This window comes from Schistocerca cancellata, chromosome 1, assembly GCF_023864275.1.
Source record: "Schistocerca cancellata isolate TAMUIC-IGC-003103 chromosome 1, iqSchCanc2.1, whole genome shotgun sequence".
NCBI lineage: Eukaryota > Metazoa > Arthropoda > Insecta > Orthoptera > Acrididae > Schistocerca > Schistocerca cancellata.
Window position 1 is genome coordinate 1,033,916,892 of NC_064626.1, and position 15,236 is coordinate 1,033,932,127.

The 15,236-nt window shown below is 41.8% G+C and overlaps 1 protein-coding gene across 1 annotated transcript in view; it reads left to right on the forward strand.

Moving 5' to 3' along the window:
• Positions 1-15,236, forward strand: part of LOC126089677 (keratin, type II cytoskeletal 68 kDa, component IB-like) — a 68,994-nt gene that overhangs the window by 48,891 nt on the left and 4,867 nt on the right. The window contains exon 2 of the mRNA XM_049906929.1: positions 11,945-12,215. Coding sequence (XP_049762886.1) covers positions 11,945-12,215 — 271 coding nt within the window. The remainder of the gene's footprint in view (positions 1-11,944; positions 12,216-15,236) is intronic.

Below are 15,236 nucleotides of genomic sequence, written 5' to 3' on the forward strand. Positions count from 1 at the left end.
CCACTTTGAAATCTTTTCAAGATCCGACTGATTGTTTGTGCAGCTTTTTTCAGACAGTACTTTATTACAGATAGCTGCATCATCTGCGAAAAGTCTAAAGTTAATATTTATTTTGTCTGAAAAGTCATTAGTATACAAGACCGAAAAGGGACGCGAAACCCTTTCCTCGGGCACACCCGAAGACTCTAAATCTCTCGATGACTCTCCATCCAAGATAGCAAGCAGCGTCCCCCTCCAAGAAATCCTCAATGCAGTCACCAGTTTCGTATGATACCCCATAAGATCGTACTTTTGACAACACTCTGTAACAAGAAATTGTTTGTGTAAATTTAATGTCGCTTTATGAATAAAACTGACATGTAGAATACTAAAATGACCGTAGTTTTGCCAAAATAATAATTATTTTGTAGCAGAGGTTGAAAACACCGCTTCAGTCGTAAGTTACTTTATTTTCACACGTTCCTGTACTGCGCTCATAGGCAGCACACCGAGCCTGGTACACGCGGCGCTCGGGGACTACGGCACAACTACGACACCTGAGGATGGGCTTATAACAGTCCGAAACCGGTCGTGTGAAAATAAAGCAACTTACAACTGAAGCGGTATTTTCAACTTCTGCTATAATGATCAGTTGCGGATGTTCTTCCAACAGCATTGGTTGTAATTATTTTGTAAATACTTAGGATATCATTGTTTTTAAAAGACCTAGAATAAAATACTGTTCATTGATTTACTTACACCAGATAATTCACAGTGTCACGTTTTGTATTAGATTCATTTCCATTGTCTTTCAATGCAAAATTAGTGCAAAATTATTCCACTGTTTTCTAGTTTATTCGAAATTGCTTCTAAGTTTCTTGTTGTGTTTTCTTTACAGTGAAAAATTGCAGCCGGAATTAGCAGTTGACTCTTTCTGTTATGTCTGTGGCTGTTACATTGGGCATAAACAAGTTAAACATAACACTGTATAGGAGAGTTTTGTAATGCATATGAATCTTACTTTGGAGTTACGGTTGGGGAACTGGAAATTTCTTGGGCCCTTCGTCTGGCATGTGAAGCTGTAGGTCTGTATTGTAAGGGTACCTCCATGGGACAAGAAAAATTATGCCTTTTGCAGTCCGTCGAATTTTGACGGAGCTCATAAACCGTAATGATGTTTGCTGTTTTTGTATTGTGGCCATAGTACCTGTGGATATTACGTTCGGACTAATTAAACAGTTCTAGAAAGGTGTGGCTGGTGATTATGCTGCTCTTCACTTTCAAAGGCCCAAGTTACCCCAGAAATCTGACGCAAAAGTGAAAGGTGGAATTTTTTACCGAGCCTCTGGTACGCTTCATTTTACATTTAGTCAAAAGTTCTGGAGGAAGCAATGATTAAAAACGAACGTTATGCACTGGACTCCTTCAGAATGCTGGTACATGGGTTTCTATATGAAAATAAATGAGAATTGCCTAAAACTTGATGGTGCTTTAATTCAAAGCTACAATACCACTGGACGAAGAATGTAAATTAAAATGACCTATTAGTATTCACATATTGATTTCTTTAGACAGATTTTGGAAAATGTGATTGAAGAACACGGGGACGTTTCCAGGAAGACAGTCGGTCTGTGGAGAAAACGTATCAAGGAAAGCGGCATACAGCTACGATAGGGGAGTATACACGGGGCTTTGTGGGTGAAACGAAGGTAGCACCACACAAAAGATCACTTTTTACTTAAATTCTCCCTAAACTAAGGTATATGCTTTTTGAATGGCTGTTGCTTGTTATAAGTACTGTTCTTGTAGATATTATTTTCTTATATATCATTTCCCTGTTTGTTGAACACAATAGTTTCTTATGTTAGCGTAGTTTTAGTAAAAGTGAATATTTTGAAGTTACTCCTAAAATACTGAAATAAGAAAAAAATTACTTTCATATCCTTCATCAGCACTGCAAACTCATATATAAACACTAAAACATTAACATAAACAAAAGCCTGATAAAATTTGGTTATCCTGTGTAGTAAGTGTAGGTATGGTACTGAGCCAAAGGCTTTTTGGAAGTCGAGAAATACTGCTTCTTCCCGACTGTCATGATCCATGGCTTTCAGAGTTTCATCTTGAATCGCTGATTATATTCTGTATCCAGCTGTATACAGCTTCAGTGTATTTAAAGACCGGTGTTATGGAGTACCAAAAGCTACTGTCATGTACATTTATCTATAGACAACCACTTTCGGTCAAGCGATCAATTTACGTATTAACGCTACATCAGATTAAAGGAAGGTTGCTTCGTGTTATTATATTCCACGCCAAACTACTTTCATTTAACTTGAATTAATGTCTATTGGTGACACGAAGATGACTGCTTTACCGAGACTGGCTGTCCGTGAATAAGTACCCATCACAGCAGCGTCTAGTGGTTTTCGTGATTTCGCTTCCGTAATCCCACGTTGTTGTTGATTGGTATTGGTTCGTATAAAAGAAAGAAGACGACTGTACTTCTGTTTAGTAATTGCTTCAACTTTCACATCTAGTGTTCCGTTGAAGGGAAAATAAATTAAATTGAAACATCTTAACCATTATGAGGAGATCTGTTGTTTGACATTCATCTGCAAAAATACAGATACGGAACTGGCGACATCTCACGGTGTAAAACTCTGTTAATGAGCGTCATTCTTCTCGGTCTATACTTTAGAATGAAAGCGCTTCGGGAAAAAGCATTTCTAGACGTATGTCATTCTTCTCGGAAGTGTTTTTTTCCATCACGAGCTCCCTGTGAATGTGTCGAAACTGCAGTAGTCGTCAACAACCTGACACCTGAACAAAAGCCAAGGTCAATAGCCGCCTATCGAATGCAACGAGTCCACTTTCACGGGAACACGACGGACGTCAAACAGTTCGAGGAAGTTTACGAGTGGCTGTGGTCCTGAAAACGTGTAAGAGGAAGTCATTACCTAAAAGTTTCGTTGCCCACTTGCCTTCTTGGTTTCGAATGTCTTGTTCGATTTTACATTGTCGTATTCTCTCACTTGATTCACAACCTCTATGAAGACACCCAGATTTTTCATTACGCTTCCTTCCACTATAAACCACAATGTATGCAGTCGACAATACGAAAGCATGAAATGCCATAATCATTGTCTGATAGATTTAAAATTAACAGCTTGTCCATTCTTCGGTGGTATGAATAGTTAGGGGAAACGTAATGGTTAGTGTCCTTTTGTCTCGGTGCATCGAATTTCTCGTTCACACTCTATCGAATTTAGGTTGTTCTGGCGTATCTCATAGGCTCAAGGTGAAATGTCATTCAGTCTCCGTCGGTATTACATATACCTCCAATGTACGTCCAGCATTTATAAGTCTGTGGGACCGTCTAGAACAATGCGCAAAACATATTGGACGGAATTTCTAGTGCCAGTAAAAAAATCTGTATTTTTAAGTTAAAAAAAGACTCATTTCTCGACGAAATAACTTTAAGCTCACGCTGTCTGACGTTTCTCTTGTGAAAACATTCCTCCTCTTAAGTCCAGCTGTGGAAGATATGTTCACTTTTCGTCTACGGTTGCTATAATTCAATAATTAGAACTCCTCTACGCCCATATCACCACCATAAGTTTAATCCCCTCTGGGAAAGGGTTAGTCTGCTGTTCACGCAATCTGAGGTTGGCTATACGTCTGGGTGTGGTTGCTCATTAACATTCTCCTATCCGGGAGCTAGTAGAAGATTTTTGAAGGGTAGCGGTGTAGAGCAGAGGGGAAAATGCATTGGCAAGTTGTGGAGAAAAGAATAAAAGTTAAAATCTGCGTGACAGTCTAAACGAGTGAGAGGAGTGCTGGAGGATTACGCGGCGACAATTCGTGCAAGGGTACTACGTTTGTTAGCGTGAAGTTACCAATGTTGCTGGACACCGACAATGTCTGCTGAACCAACTGCGGCGGCGTCGGTCCTGTAATCTGTCAAAGCTATCAGAGAGGTCAAATTGATAACAAAATTGGCCGCTTAGTGTAGTGTTTCATCTACATTTATATCTACGTGATTACTCAGCTATTCACAATAAAGTGCCTGGCGGAGGGTTCAATGAACCACCTTCAAGCAGTCTCTCTACCGTTCCACTCTGGAACGGCGCGCGGGAAAAACGAACACTTAAATTTTTCTGTGCGAGCCCTGATTTTTCTTATTTTATCGTGATAATCATTTCTCCCTATGTTTTGTAGTCCCTAAGTATTTAGTTGAATTTACAGCCTTCAGATTTGTGTGACATATCGCGCAATCGAAATTTTGCGGATTTCTTTCAGTATTCATGTGAATAACTTCACACTTTCCTTTATTCGGGATCATTTGCCACTTTTCACACCTTACAGATATTTTATCTAAACCAATTTGCAGTTCGTTTTGGTCACCTGACGACTTTACAAGACGGTAAATGGTAGCATTATCTGCAAACAATCTAAGACGGCTACTCAGATTGTCTCCTATGTCGTTAATATAGATCAGGAACAATAGGGGGGTCTATAACACTTCCTTGGGGAACGCCGCATATTACTTGTGTTTTACTCGATGACTTTCGTCTATTGCTACGAACTGTGACCTTCCTGACAGGAAATCACGAATCCAGTCGCACAACTGAGGCGATATTCCATAGGCACGCAGTTTCATTAAAAGACGCTTGTGAGGAACGGTGTCGAAAGCCTTCTGGAAATCTAAAAATATGGAGTCAATTTGACATCCCCCTGTCGATAGCACTCATTACTTCCTGAGTATAAAGAGCTAAATGTGTTCCACTAGAACGATATTTTCTGAATCTGTACTGACTATGTGTCAATAAATCGTTTTCTTCGAGGTACTTTATAATGTTCGAATACAGTATATGTTCCAAAACCCTACTGCAAATCGACGTTAGCGATATGGGCCTCTAATTCAGCGGATTACCCCTACTTCCCTTTTTGGGTATTGGTGTGACTTAAGCAGTTTTCCAGTCTTTCGGTATGGATCTTTCTGTGAGCGAGCGGTTGTATGTAATTGCTAAATATGGAGTTATTGTATCAGAATACTCCGAAATAAACCTGACTGGTATACAATCTGGACAGGAGGCCTTGCCTTTATCAAGTGATTTAAGCTGCTTTGCTACAGCGAGGATATCTACTTCTACGTTTCTCATCTTGGCAGTTGTTCTTGATTGAAATTCAGGAATATTTACGTCGTCTTCTTTGGTGAAGGATTTACGGAAAACCGTGTTTAATAATTCTGCTTTAGTGGCACTGTCATCAGTGACTTCACCGTTGTTATCGCCCAGTGAAGGTACTGATTGCGTCTTGCCACTGGTGCGCTTTATGTATGACCAGAATCTCTTTGGGTTTGCTTCCAGAGTTTCGTTGTGGAAATTATTAAAAGCATCTATCACTGAACTACGCGCTATATTTCTAACTTCTGCAAAACTTTGCCAATCTCGGGGATTTTGTGTCCTTTCAAATTTAGCATGCTTTTTTTAGTTCCTTCTGCAACAGCGATCTGACCCGTTTTGTGTACCATGGGGGTCAGCACCATTTTCGGTTTTCCTTGTCATTTGCGCGTTATTAGCTGTACTGTGGCACTCTGATGTTGAGCTGTATACATGCAGCTGCCGAAGTATCGCAGAAATACAGGGCTTATCGAGTCATGTTACGTGTGCTTTTGGGTTTGATTTTGCCTTGGAAACTGTCTGCCACATCCTCTTCATTAGTCTCTTCGGCTACAAATATCTCTTCATGTTGGTTGGACTAGGTATAAGTCGAAGATTATCCAGGCAGGTGAATGCTCAAATGTTCTGTACTGAAGTTTTTCGACTGCTAAAGCGTCTTTGTGGGCAGATAAACTTTTTTATGTTTCTTAAGCAGTTTAGGATTTTTCTCGCGAATTCCTCGTGCAGTTCATCCACTAGATTTCAAATGTTCTGTACTAAGGTTTTCCGACTGCTAAAGCGTCTTTGTGGGCAGATAAACTTTTCTGTTTCTTTAGCAGTTTAGGATTTTTCTCGCGCATTATTCATGAAGTTCATCCACTAGACTTCATTAGAATCTGGTAACTGTGATTTTACCTTTTCTGAGGTAATTGATCAGGAGAATTACCTAAAGATCTGCGAAAACAGCTGCCATATAATTTCTAGTACATGAAATCGATTGCTGTTTCGATGGTGAGATGAAGTGGTGGCCACATGTCTCATTTATACCAACTGATCCGCGCAGAACATCAGTATTTTTAAAATTTAAAACGGAGCGAAGAAACAGTTTTATTTATCGATGTTTAGTTTTATTTTCCAGAATAACTACGTATAATTTCTTGATGAAATTAAATGGGATTGTGACGGAAAATAAGCCATTTTAAAAAAGCACTTCAGAAGACACTGTCGTTCTTTTCTAAGCGCCGGTGGGGGTGGCCGAGCGGTTCTAGGCGCTACAGTCTGGGACCGCGCGACCGCTACGGTCGCAGCTTCGAATCCTGCCTCGGGCATGGATGTGTGTGATGTCCTTAGGTTAGTAGTTCTAAGTTCTAGGGGATCGATGACCCCAGAAGTTAAGTCCCATAGTGCTCAGAGCCATTTGAACCATTTATCCTTTTCTAAGCTAGTTTTCGCATTTGTTTTTAATTAACAATCACAAATGCGGCACATGTCATTCGTGGAGATTTAATTCTGCTAGTAAGATTAACCATACTCTTTCTTTTAATATGCTTGTTTCATCAGCTGTTTTACAAAAATTTAAACGCCAATCGTTAACTGAAGACCCCCTTGCATGAACCAGGCATCTTCAAATTATAGAACATTTCACGAGATACAAGAAACTGAATTAAAAAATTGAACTTGGGAAAAAGTAGCTGCTATTCAAATACAACTGTTAAAAACATCAATAATAAACGTACTGAAGTGAAAATAATCTTTGTAAGTTAGTAGGCTTCCACGGTCAGTGTCATTTTGAACAAAGTAATTTTGGGTATTAGGTCACGCCTCTGTAAAACAGTAAAGCAGCTAAATTTTCGACGGTTCGACCGACTTGCTGCGGTTGATAGCCGGTTATTGGTGAATATCTTTCCCTATGTACTCTCTGTTTCCGTTATCTCGCAGCTGTCAGTGTCACATATCAAGGACGTCACTGAACAATTTGAAGAGAGGTAGCTATGGCTGTATTGCCTGTACAATCTGGTGGCTGACTGAAATACAACCCTAGTAGGTGACTTGTAAGAAACAGCATGTCGACAGCCTTTTGGCTGTGTCACTCTAGAAAGTGATTGGCAGGTAGCTGCCGTTGGTGATTGGCAGGCAATAGCAAATAGGCAGCTAGTATCCACGGGGGTAGTATTTTCCAGCACCGAAGTGTTAAGGCCGCACGGGAGTTCTGTCGTGTCAGCTCCTTAAGCTGGTAAGCCCCCACGTCAAGTGGTGTTGCTGGCTGGCGAACATACGCGGTTGTGTTTGTAGGTTTATCTCAGTTTTTTCATATAACCGCTGGAGCTCTCTATTTTCTTGCTCCGGTAAACCATGTTTACAACGGAGGATGCAATACCCAGTGCAATAAACTGTCCTAATTACCTGCATTATCCATCTGACATAGTTCATTATATAATAAACTTCCTATGAGACTGATTATTGGTACAACGAAACAAGGAAACTAGTTTCACAGGACATTCGTCATTACTCAGCTATAACACTAGTCACAGCTGCACCATCACTTCCAGTTGAAACGACCTGGTTGTAAAGTCACAAACTGTCAGACGGAACACACTTCGTTGCTAGTAACGCCGTTGATCTTTTTTCGATTGAGTTTGTAATAGACTTTATGTGTCTGGCAAGAGCAGCTCATACTTCTTTGTGAAAACAAAACTATCTCTCATCAAGGTATTATTTGTATTGGACTGAACGATACTCCATAGCTCTTTTCAGTCAACGTTGAAGAAGGTTTTGAAATGTATTGCATTATTCAGATCGGGGTAGGGACCGTCGAATCGAGATCCGGATGACTATAAGTCGGAAATGCATCATTGTGGAGCTAGGGTCACAAAAGGACAACTAATTAGCGGTGAGTGCCAGGTAATTCGGCCTGCAAGTGAACGTATTGGAATGTGCCTAGTAGTGCGGTTTTCAGTAAGAGGGTGCGGCAATCATCATTTTCTTCGAATACATCAACCTCGTAGCGACGTCGATAGCGCCTTGGAGCGTCACATGTCGACTGTCTTACTGTAGTGCTGTTTCAGGATTGTAGCTTAGTGTGTTAATATACTGATGGCGTTACGGTACTTCCTGCGTAGCTAAATTAATAGTCAAGCTGTATCCAACCAATATATATCAGAGTGAATTCGCGTCTAGCGTAAACAGCCATGGATAGGAATTCAAAGTTTGCCTAACTTTGACGGCCCAGCAGAAACCATTATCTTCACTTAATTTAAGTAGTTACTGAATTGTTAAATACGACAGGAATTAGCTGAGGCAAATTAGTGTAAACACACACACTTCCACGTGCTCGTCACTGACTGACTGTCTCTATACTAGGTGGTATACAAAAGTTGCCGAAGTAACTCTAAGAAAAAAAAAAAAAAGCCACACACCACCAAGGAATTATCCGAATGGGACGGAAATCGGTAAATGGGATGTAGATGTACTGATAAACAAATGATTACAATTTCAGAAAAAATTAATTATTTATTCAGGAGAAAGGCCTTCACAAATTGAGCAAGCCTATAAGACTTTGGTCCACCTCTGGCCCTTATGCGTTTAGTTATTCGGTTTTACATTGACAGAGTTGTTACATGTTCTCTTGGATGTGGGTCCGTTTGGCGGGCAACAGTTAGTTTGGTATCCAACCTCTGTCTGCGGCACGTCTTCGCTTGTCATCGCGGCTCATTTCGAAGCGGGACTCATCGCTGAAGACAATTCTGCTCCAGTCAGTGCGGTTTTAAGCCGAAGACGTGTCTGCAGACGCCCTGGACCGTGGTCGAATACCAGCCTGACTGTGGCCCGTCATACTGCTCGCCAACCAGGAGTGATGGCTGGGGTGCCATTTCATTTCGTAGCACGACTCCCTTGGTTGTCATCCGACGCACCCCAGCATAGCTTGAAACGTCCCCTTAGAAAAATTAATGAATTACTGTGCTGATGAACCTCTTACACTATTTGATTTTCAAACAGGTGAGCAGAACTGAACGTACTCACACATTTCGCTCTTTACCTATTCTGATCAACACTAAACTGTCAGCCAATATTTTTAACGCAACGGAATCTGACTTTCAATAATCCCTACAAAAGAATGGCCCTGACTGACATTAACCTATACCTTTCACAGATCACTTACCTCACAAAAATCTTCGTTACTCAAGCTACTGCAATACAGCGAGCGCCACTACTGCCAGCTACATAAAAGATTCAAACTACTGAAGGCACTAACTACTGATAGGCATAGTTAGCAAATGAAAGATTTTGATAGACAACAAACAATGTATTTACCTTAATACTGTTCAAAAGTCATAATATATATAGAAGTTCATGGCATCCAGTCTTACAAATTTCAAAATTCCGCCATTTCTCTCCCCACAAGCTTCATATCGACAATATTCTTCACCCCGTTTTGTCTGCTTTCGTGGGAGGGGGGGAGAACGGCGAAGCAATAACTGTGCAGTCGCGACGACGGTGGATGTGCGGGCATACCCTCCACTTTCAGTTTGTATAAAATTACATTTTCGCAATGTTGTTGTTGTGGTCTTCAGTCCAGCGACTGGTTTGATGCATCTCTCCATGCTACTCTATCCTGTGCAAGCTTCTTCATCTCCCAGTACCTACTGCAACCTACATCCTTCTGAATCTGTTTAGTGTATTCATCTCTTGGACTCCCTCTACGATTTTTACCCTCCACGCTGCCCTCCAATACTAAATTGGTGATCCCCTGATGCCTCAGAATATGCCCTACCAACCGATCCCTTCTTCTAGTCAAGTTGTGCCACAAATTTCTCTTCTCCCCAATTCTATTCTGTACCTCCTCATTAGTTATGTGATCTACCCATCTAATCTTCAGCATTCTTGTGTAGCACCACATTTCGAAAGCTTCTATTCTCTTTGTGGTGTCACCGCCAGACACCACACTTGCTAGGTGGTAGCCTTTAAATCGGCCGCGGTCCGTTAGTATACGTCGGACCCACGTGTTGCCACTATCAGTGATTGCAGACCGAGCGCCGCCACACGGCAGGTCTAGTCTAGAGAGACTCTCTAGCACACGCCCCAGTTGTACAGCCGACTTTGCTAGCGATGGTTCACTGTCTACATACGCTCTCATTTGCAGAGACGACAGTTTAGCATAGCCTTCAGCTACGTCATTTGCTACGACCTAGCCAGGCTCCATATTCAGTTAGTATAATTACTTCAAGAATGTGTTCTGAACAGATAATATTGTGAATCATGTACAGTCAAGAGCGACGTTCATCATTAATGGATTAAAGTTAAGTATCAAACTAATTACGTCCGCTTTCTGAATTCTCATTCCTTGTCATGTTCCAGAACTCACGTCAGTAGAGTTCTTCCCTCGTCACGCCAGCCTGTGTGAGCTAAAACGCGTTCATTTCAGCCTCCACTCGTAACACGGTGTTGGCGCTTCTGCTAACACAAAACTCCTCTTGTCTAAACTATTTATCGTCCACGTTTCACTTCCATACATGGCTACACTCCATACAAATACTCGTACTTTCAGAAATTACTTCCTGACACTTAAATCTATACTCGATGTTAACAAATTTCTCTTCTTCAGAAATGCTTTCCTTGCCATTGTCAGTCTACATTTTATACCCTCTCTACTTCGACCATAATTAGTTATTCTGTTCCCCAAATTGCAAAACTCATTTACTACTTTAAGCGTCTCATTTCCTAATCTAATTCTCGCAGCATCACCCGATTTAATTCGACTACATTCCATTGTTCTCGTTTTGCCTTTGTTGGTGTCCATCTTATATCCTCGTTTCAAGACACTGTCCATTCCATTCAACTGCTTTTCCAAGTCCTTTGCTATCTCCGACAGAATTACAATGTCATCGGCGAACCTCAAAGATTTTAATTCTTCCCCGTGGATTTTAATTCCTATTCCAAATTTTTCTTTTGTTTCCTGTATTGGTTGCTCAATACACCGATTGAATAACATCGGGGAGAGGCTACAGCCCTATCTCACTCCCTTCCCAACCACTGCTTCCCTTTCATGCCCCTCCACTCTTATAACTGCCATCTGGTTTCTCTACAAATTGTAAATAGCCTTCCGCTCCCTGTGTTTTACCCCTACCACCTTCAGAATATGCAGCATTTGTTTTGACCACCATAGTATTCTGTTTCTTTTTTTAAAATCAAGTTGGCACTTAACATTAGTTACTTTACAATATGTGCGAATAGAACATAAATAAGAAACTTCGTGGCAGAGTAAAACTGTGTGCTGGACCGAGACTCGAACTCGGGACCTATGCCCTTCGCGGGTAGGTGCTCTACCAACTGAGCTACCCAATTACGACTCACCCCCCCCTCCCCTCCTCACAGCTTTACTTCTGCCAGTACCTCGTCTCCTACCTTCCAAGCTTTACAGAAGCTCTCCTGCGAACCTTGCAGAACTAGCACTCCTGAAAGAAAGGATATTGCGGAGACATGGCTTAGCCACAGCCTGGGGGATGTTTCCAGAATGAGATTTTCACTCTGCAGCGGAGTGTGCGCTGATATGAAACTTCCTGGCAGATTAAAACTATGTTGGTAGAGCACTTGCCCGCGAAATGCAAAGGTCCCGAGTTCGAGTCTCGGTCCGGCACACAGTTTTAATCTTCCAGGAAGTTTCATATCAGCGCACACTCCGCTGCAGAGTGAAAATCTCATTATGATAACATAAATAAGTTTCCTAGTTGTATCAACATGTGTTTGCGAGACCAGGGAAATTTCTACTTTGACCCATACCTACGATGTGTGATCTTCCGCAGGAGCGGGCGACGTCTTCGTGTTCCCGGAGCCGCACGTGGTGGCGGCGGCGGCCCCACTGCCCACGGCGTCTGCGTCTGCGGCGGCGGCGTCGGAGGCTGCTGGGGGCGGCGTGGGGGCGAGCGCCGTGGCCGAGGGCGGGCTGGCGGGCGCCTCCAGCTTCAGCGGTCCCGGGTTCGCGGCCAGCCACGCCTCCAGCTACGGCGGCGGCGGGGGCGGCGCCTTCAGCTACAGCAGCGGCGCGCACGCCGCCTCCTACAGCTCCAGCTTCGGGTGAGCGTCGGGGACGGCGGGAGGCGGGAGACCAGGCTCCTTCCCAGGCTCGACAAGCGTTCTCTTCGACCCGTTACCCCTCTCACTCTGTGTTCACGTTTTATACACTCTCATCCGAAAAACTGATGCAGCCATGGTTATCCTTTTGAAAGATTCGGTCTTCAACAGCATTTTCGCACAAGAACATAACACTGTATTCTCTACTACCAGTATATTATTATACTAAATATGCAAGAGCCATAGTACAGCCCATGCGTTGGACACAGTTCCTGATCCGATAAATTATCATTTGTAATCTTCACTCACCTAGGTTAACTGAAATTAAACATAAAAATTAATTGAAGCTGTCGTTATGTCTAAGCCATAGATTTAAAATCCTTCAGATCTTTAAATTTTTTTACGACTCATACAAGTTCACTAGAGTTAGTAGCATAATTGAATTAATTAACATTAGTGCAGAAACAGAAAAATACTCACAAACTATTAATTCTTGCTACTTGATTTTCTAACTTTTTAAATTAAACTAAAAGTTTAAGAAAGGAGAGTTTATTCTCTACCCTGTATTGCATTATCTTGCCTGATGTCAAGCATGTGAAGTTCTAACTTCTTGTTTAGCTTTTCCTCCGTTAATGTGATTACAATGAAAATTAACCTCAACCACATTACTGCAAATTGATGCTTATCTTTGTAAGGGAACTCACTCAATAGCCTAGCTTCTTCTGGACGATGAAGCCAGAAATAGCAATATGATAGTTCCTAAAGAGCTAAATTGTGATTGACGTGTTTGTAGTATATCATAAGTTGTGGAAAAGTTTTGCTCTCAAGCGCAAATCTATCTTTTTCTTAAGCTAATTTATGGCACGAGTTCCTTATTTACAGTAATGTATAATGTTTACATGAATAAAGTGTTCGCCTTACAATGGTCAAAGAACAAAAGTAATAACATTGTTCCTCTAGTGAGATGTCTTGCTGTATTCATCCTACATTAGTCAAGCATTTCTTTCAAGTACCTTACGCAGCAGCATTACAACCCACGAAGCACTCCTATCCTAGCAGGTAAGAGTCTCTGAAGAAGCTGTAATTGGAGCTTTGTTCCCGGTAGCAATAAGTTCACTAGCCTCGTACGCGTAGTGTACTGCAGTCTCAGCAGCCCATCTACCAGAAACACTCAGGTGACTAAACGCTTTACCTACAGTAACTAGGAGATAATGCGCAGTAGCGATGTAGTAAGCTCGTACATGGGAAGACAGCGCTTCGAATATCCATTCGGCTATCGGAATTCACTTTTCCGAAGATATGCCTAAATCGCTGAAACTAAATACCGTAAAGGTTCCTCTCCTCCGTCCCTTGTACAATCCGAATATGTGCTCCGCACCTGATGACATTTCTGATGGGCTGATTAATGGGGATCTTCCATTTTTACCTATCGCAACTCATTGCCAATTTGACATATAGTCCCATATACAGGAAATGAACGTTGGGGAGCAAATGGATATCACTGGACGGGATTTTCCCTTGTCTTCCTCGGAACTGTTATGAAGTGTCAAGTGTATGTGTCGTATGGATGACTGCGATGAGATGGCTGTGATGAGTGTTTGTACAGTCTAGCGTTGCGGTACTGGTGTTAAGGAAGAAGGCAACGGATTTGATGCAATCGCTGGTGGCACATGGTCTCTCCTCCTCTCGGATAGCACCAAGGAGAGCCGCCGGAAGGAACACCAACAGTCTCATGCCCTCAACTCGGGAGACACTGCGGAGACGTTTCCACTTGAATCCAGTGCACTGGCGCAAAGACAGATGAAGAGGAACTTTGAGCAACCACTTCTCCTCCCCTTGCCGGCCAAATACTGGCATTTAAAATTTTCCACCACCAGGATTCTAACCAACTTGCCTCCGTGTCGAGCGCCACCGGACAAGCATTCATTTGCGACCTAGGATACGGAGATAGGTAACATAGACCTGTACAGAGAAAAGAAGAGTGCCAATCAGTTTAACTAACTAGATTCACTCAATAAATACGCTGTAGTTTATTCAAGACGACCGCTTTCAACATTCATTGGTGTCATCTTCGGGTCTTTAACATTTTTTGTTGTAAAATGTATTCATTTTACTCTGAACCTCACGCACAAAATATCAAGTGGATAAAACTCAGCGCATTACAAACGTTTTTCATCGCTGAAATATTTAAAAACGTGACGTGCTGACTTTTACCACTTGACATCTTGTGCATGAGATTCAGCGTAAAATGAACATACTCGTATTTTACAACAAAAAGATTTTAAAGCAATGACTGTTGAAACCTCTCGTCTCAAATAAAGAAATTTTTTATGCGATCTTGGCTTTTGAATGGTTTTTATCAATTAAAACAGATAGCCCTGCCATACTCTGAAAATGAGAAAATCCAGTGTAGTTTATTCGCTGGGCAAATAGATTCTCCGTGAGCGATACAAAATCATAGCAAAACATTTTCAACGGCTTCAAACGTGAACGAAGATTTCAACTGAAAGTAATCTACAATAAAGTATAAACCATAGAAATGTTTCAATGCATTATTTATTTTTCTTAAATCTTGCAGCCTGATTTCACTCAGTCCAATTATGTTGTACTCTGCTTACTCTACATTAGTCTAACATGCTTTACACAATCACAGTACGGATCAGACACAGATACCTGTTTTTTCTCTGCGTAAGAGTTCTGTTGAAATCTCAATGAACTTCGCATACTGGTAAGTCTTCATACTCTCGGGAGGATATACGTAGAAAAATGTCTTACTCTCGTCTGAACCTGGCTGATGGACTTCGACTCGACCAGCTTTGTCCCTCAGCAGCGGTTCGAGCGCTATGAGAGCGTATCCCGATTTCCTAGCTTATCTATATCTATACCCTGCAACCAACCTTATGGTGTTCAAGAGACTCCAAAGTATCCGCCGTTTGCTTTTGATGAACAGGACAAAAAGCGTCCTCGGTATAAACTTCCTGATTCTTAAGTCGAAACAGATTAAAGCTCAGTCTAGCTGCCATG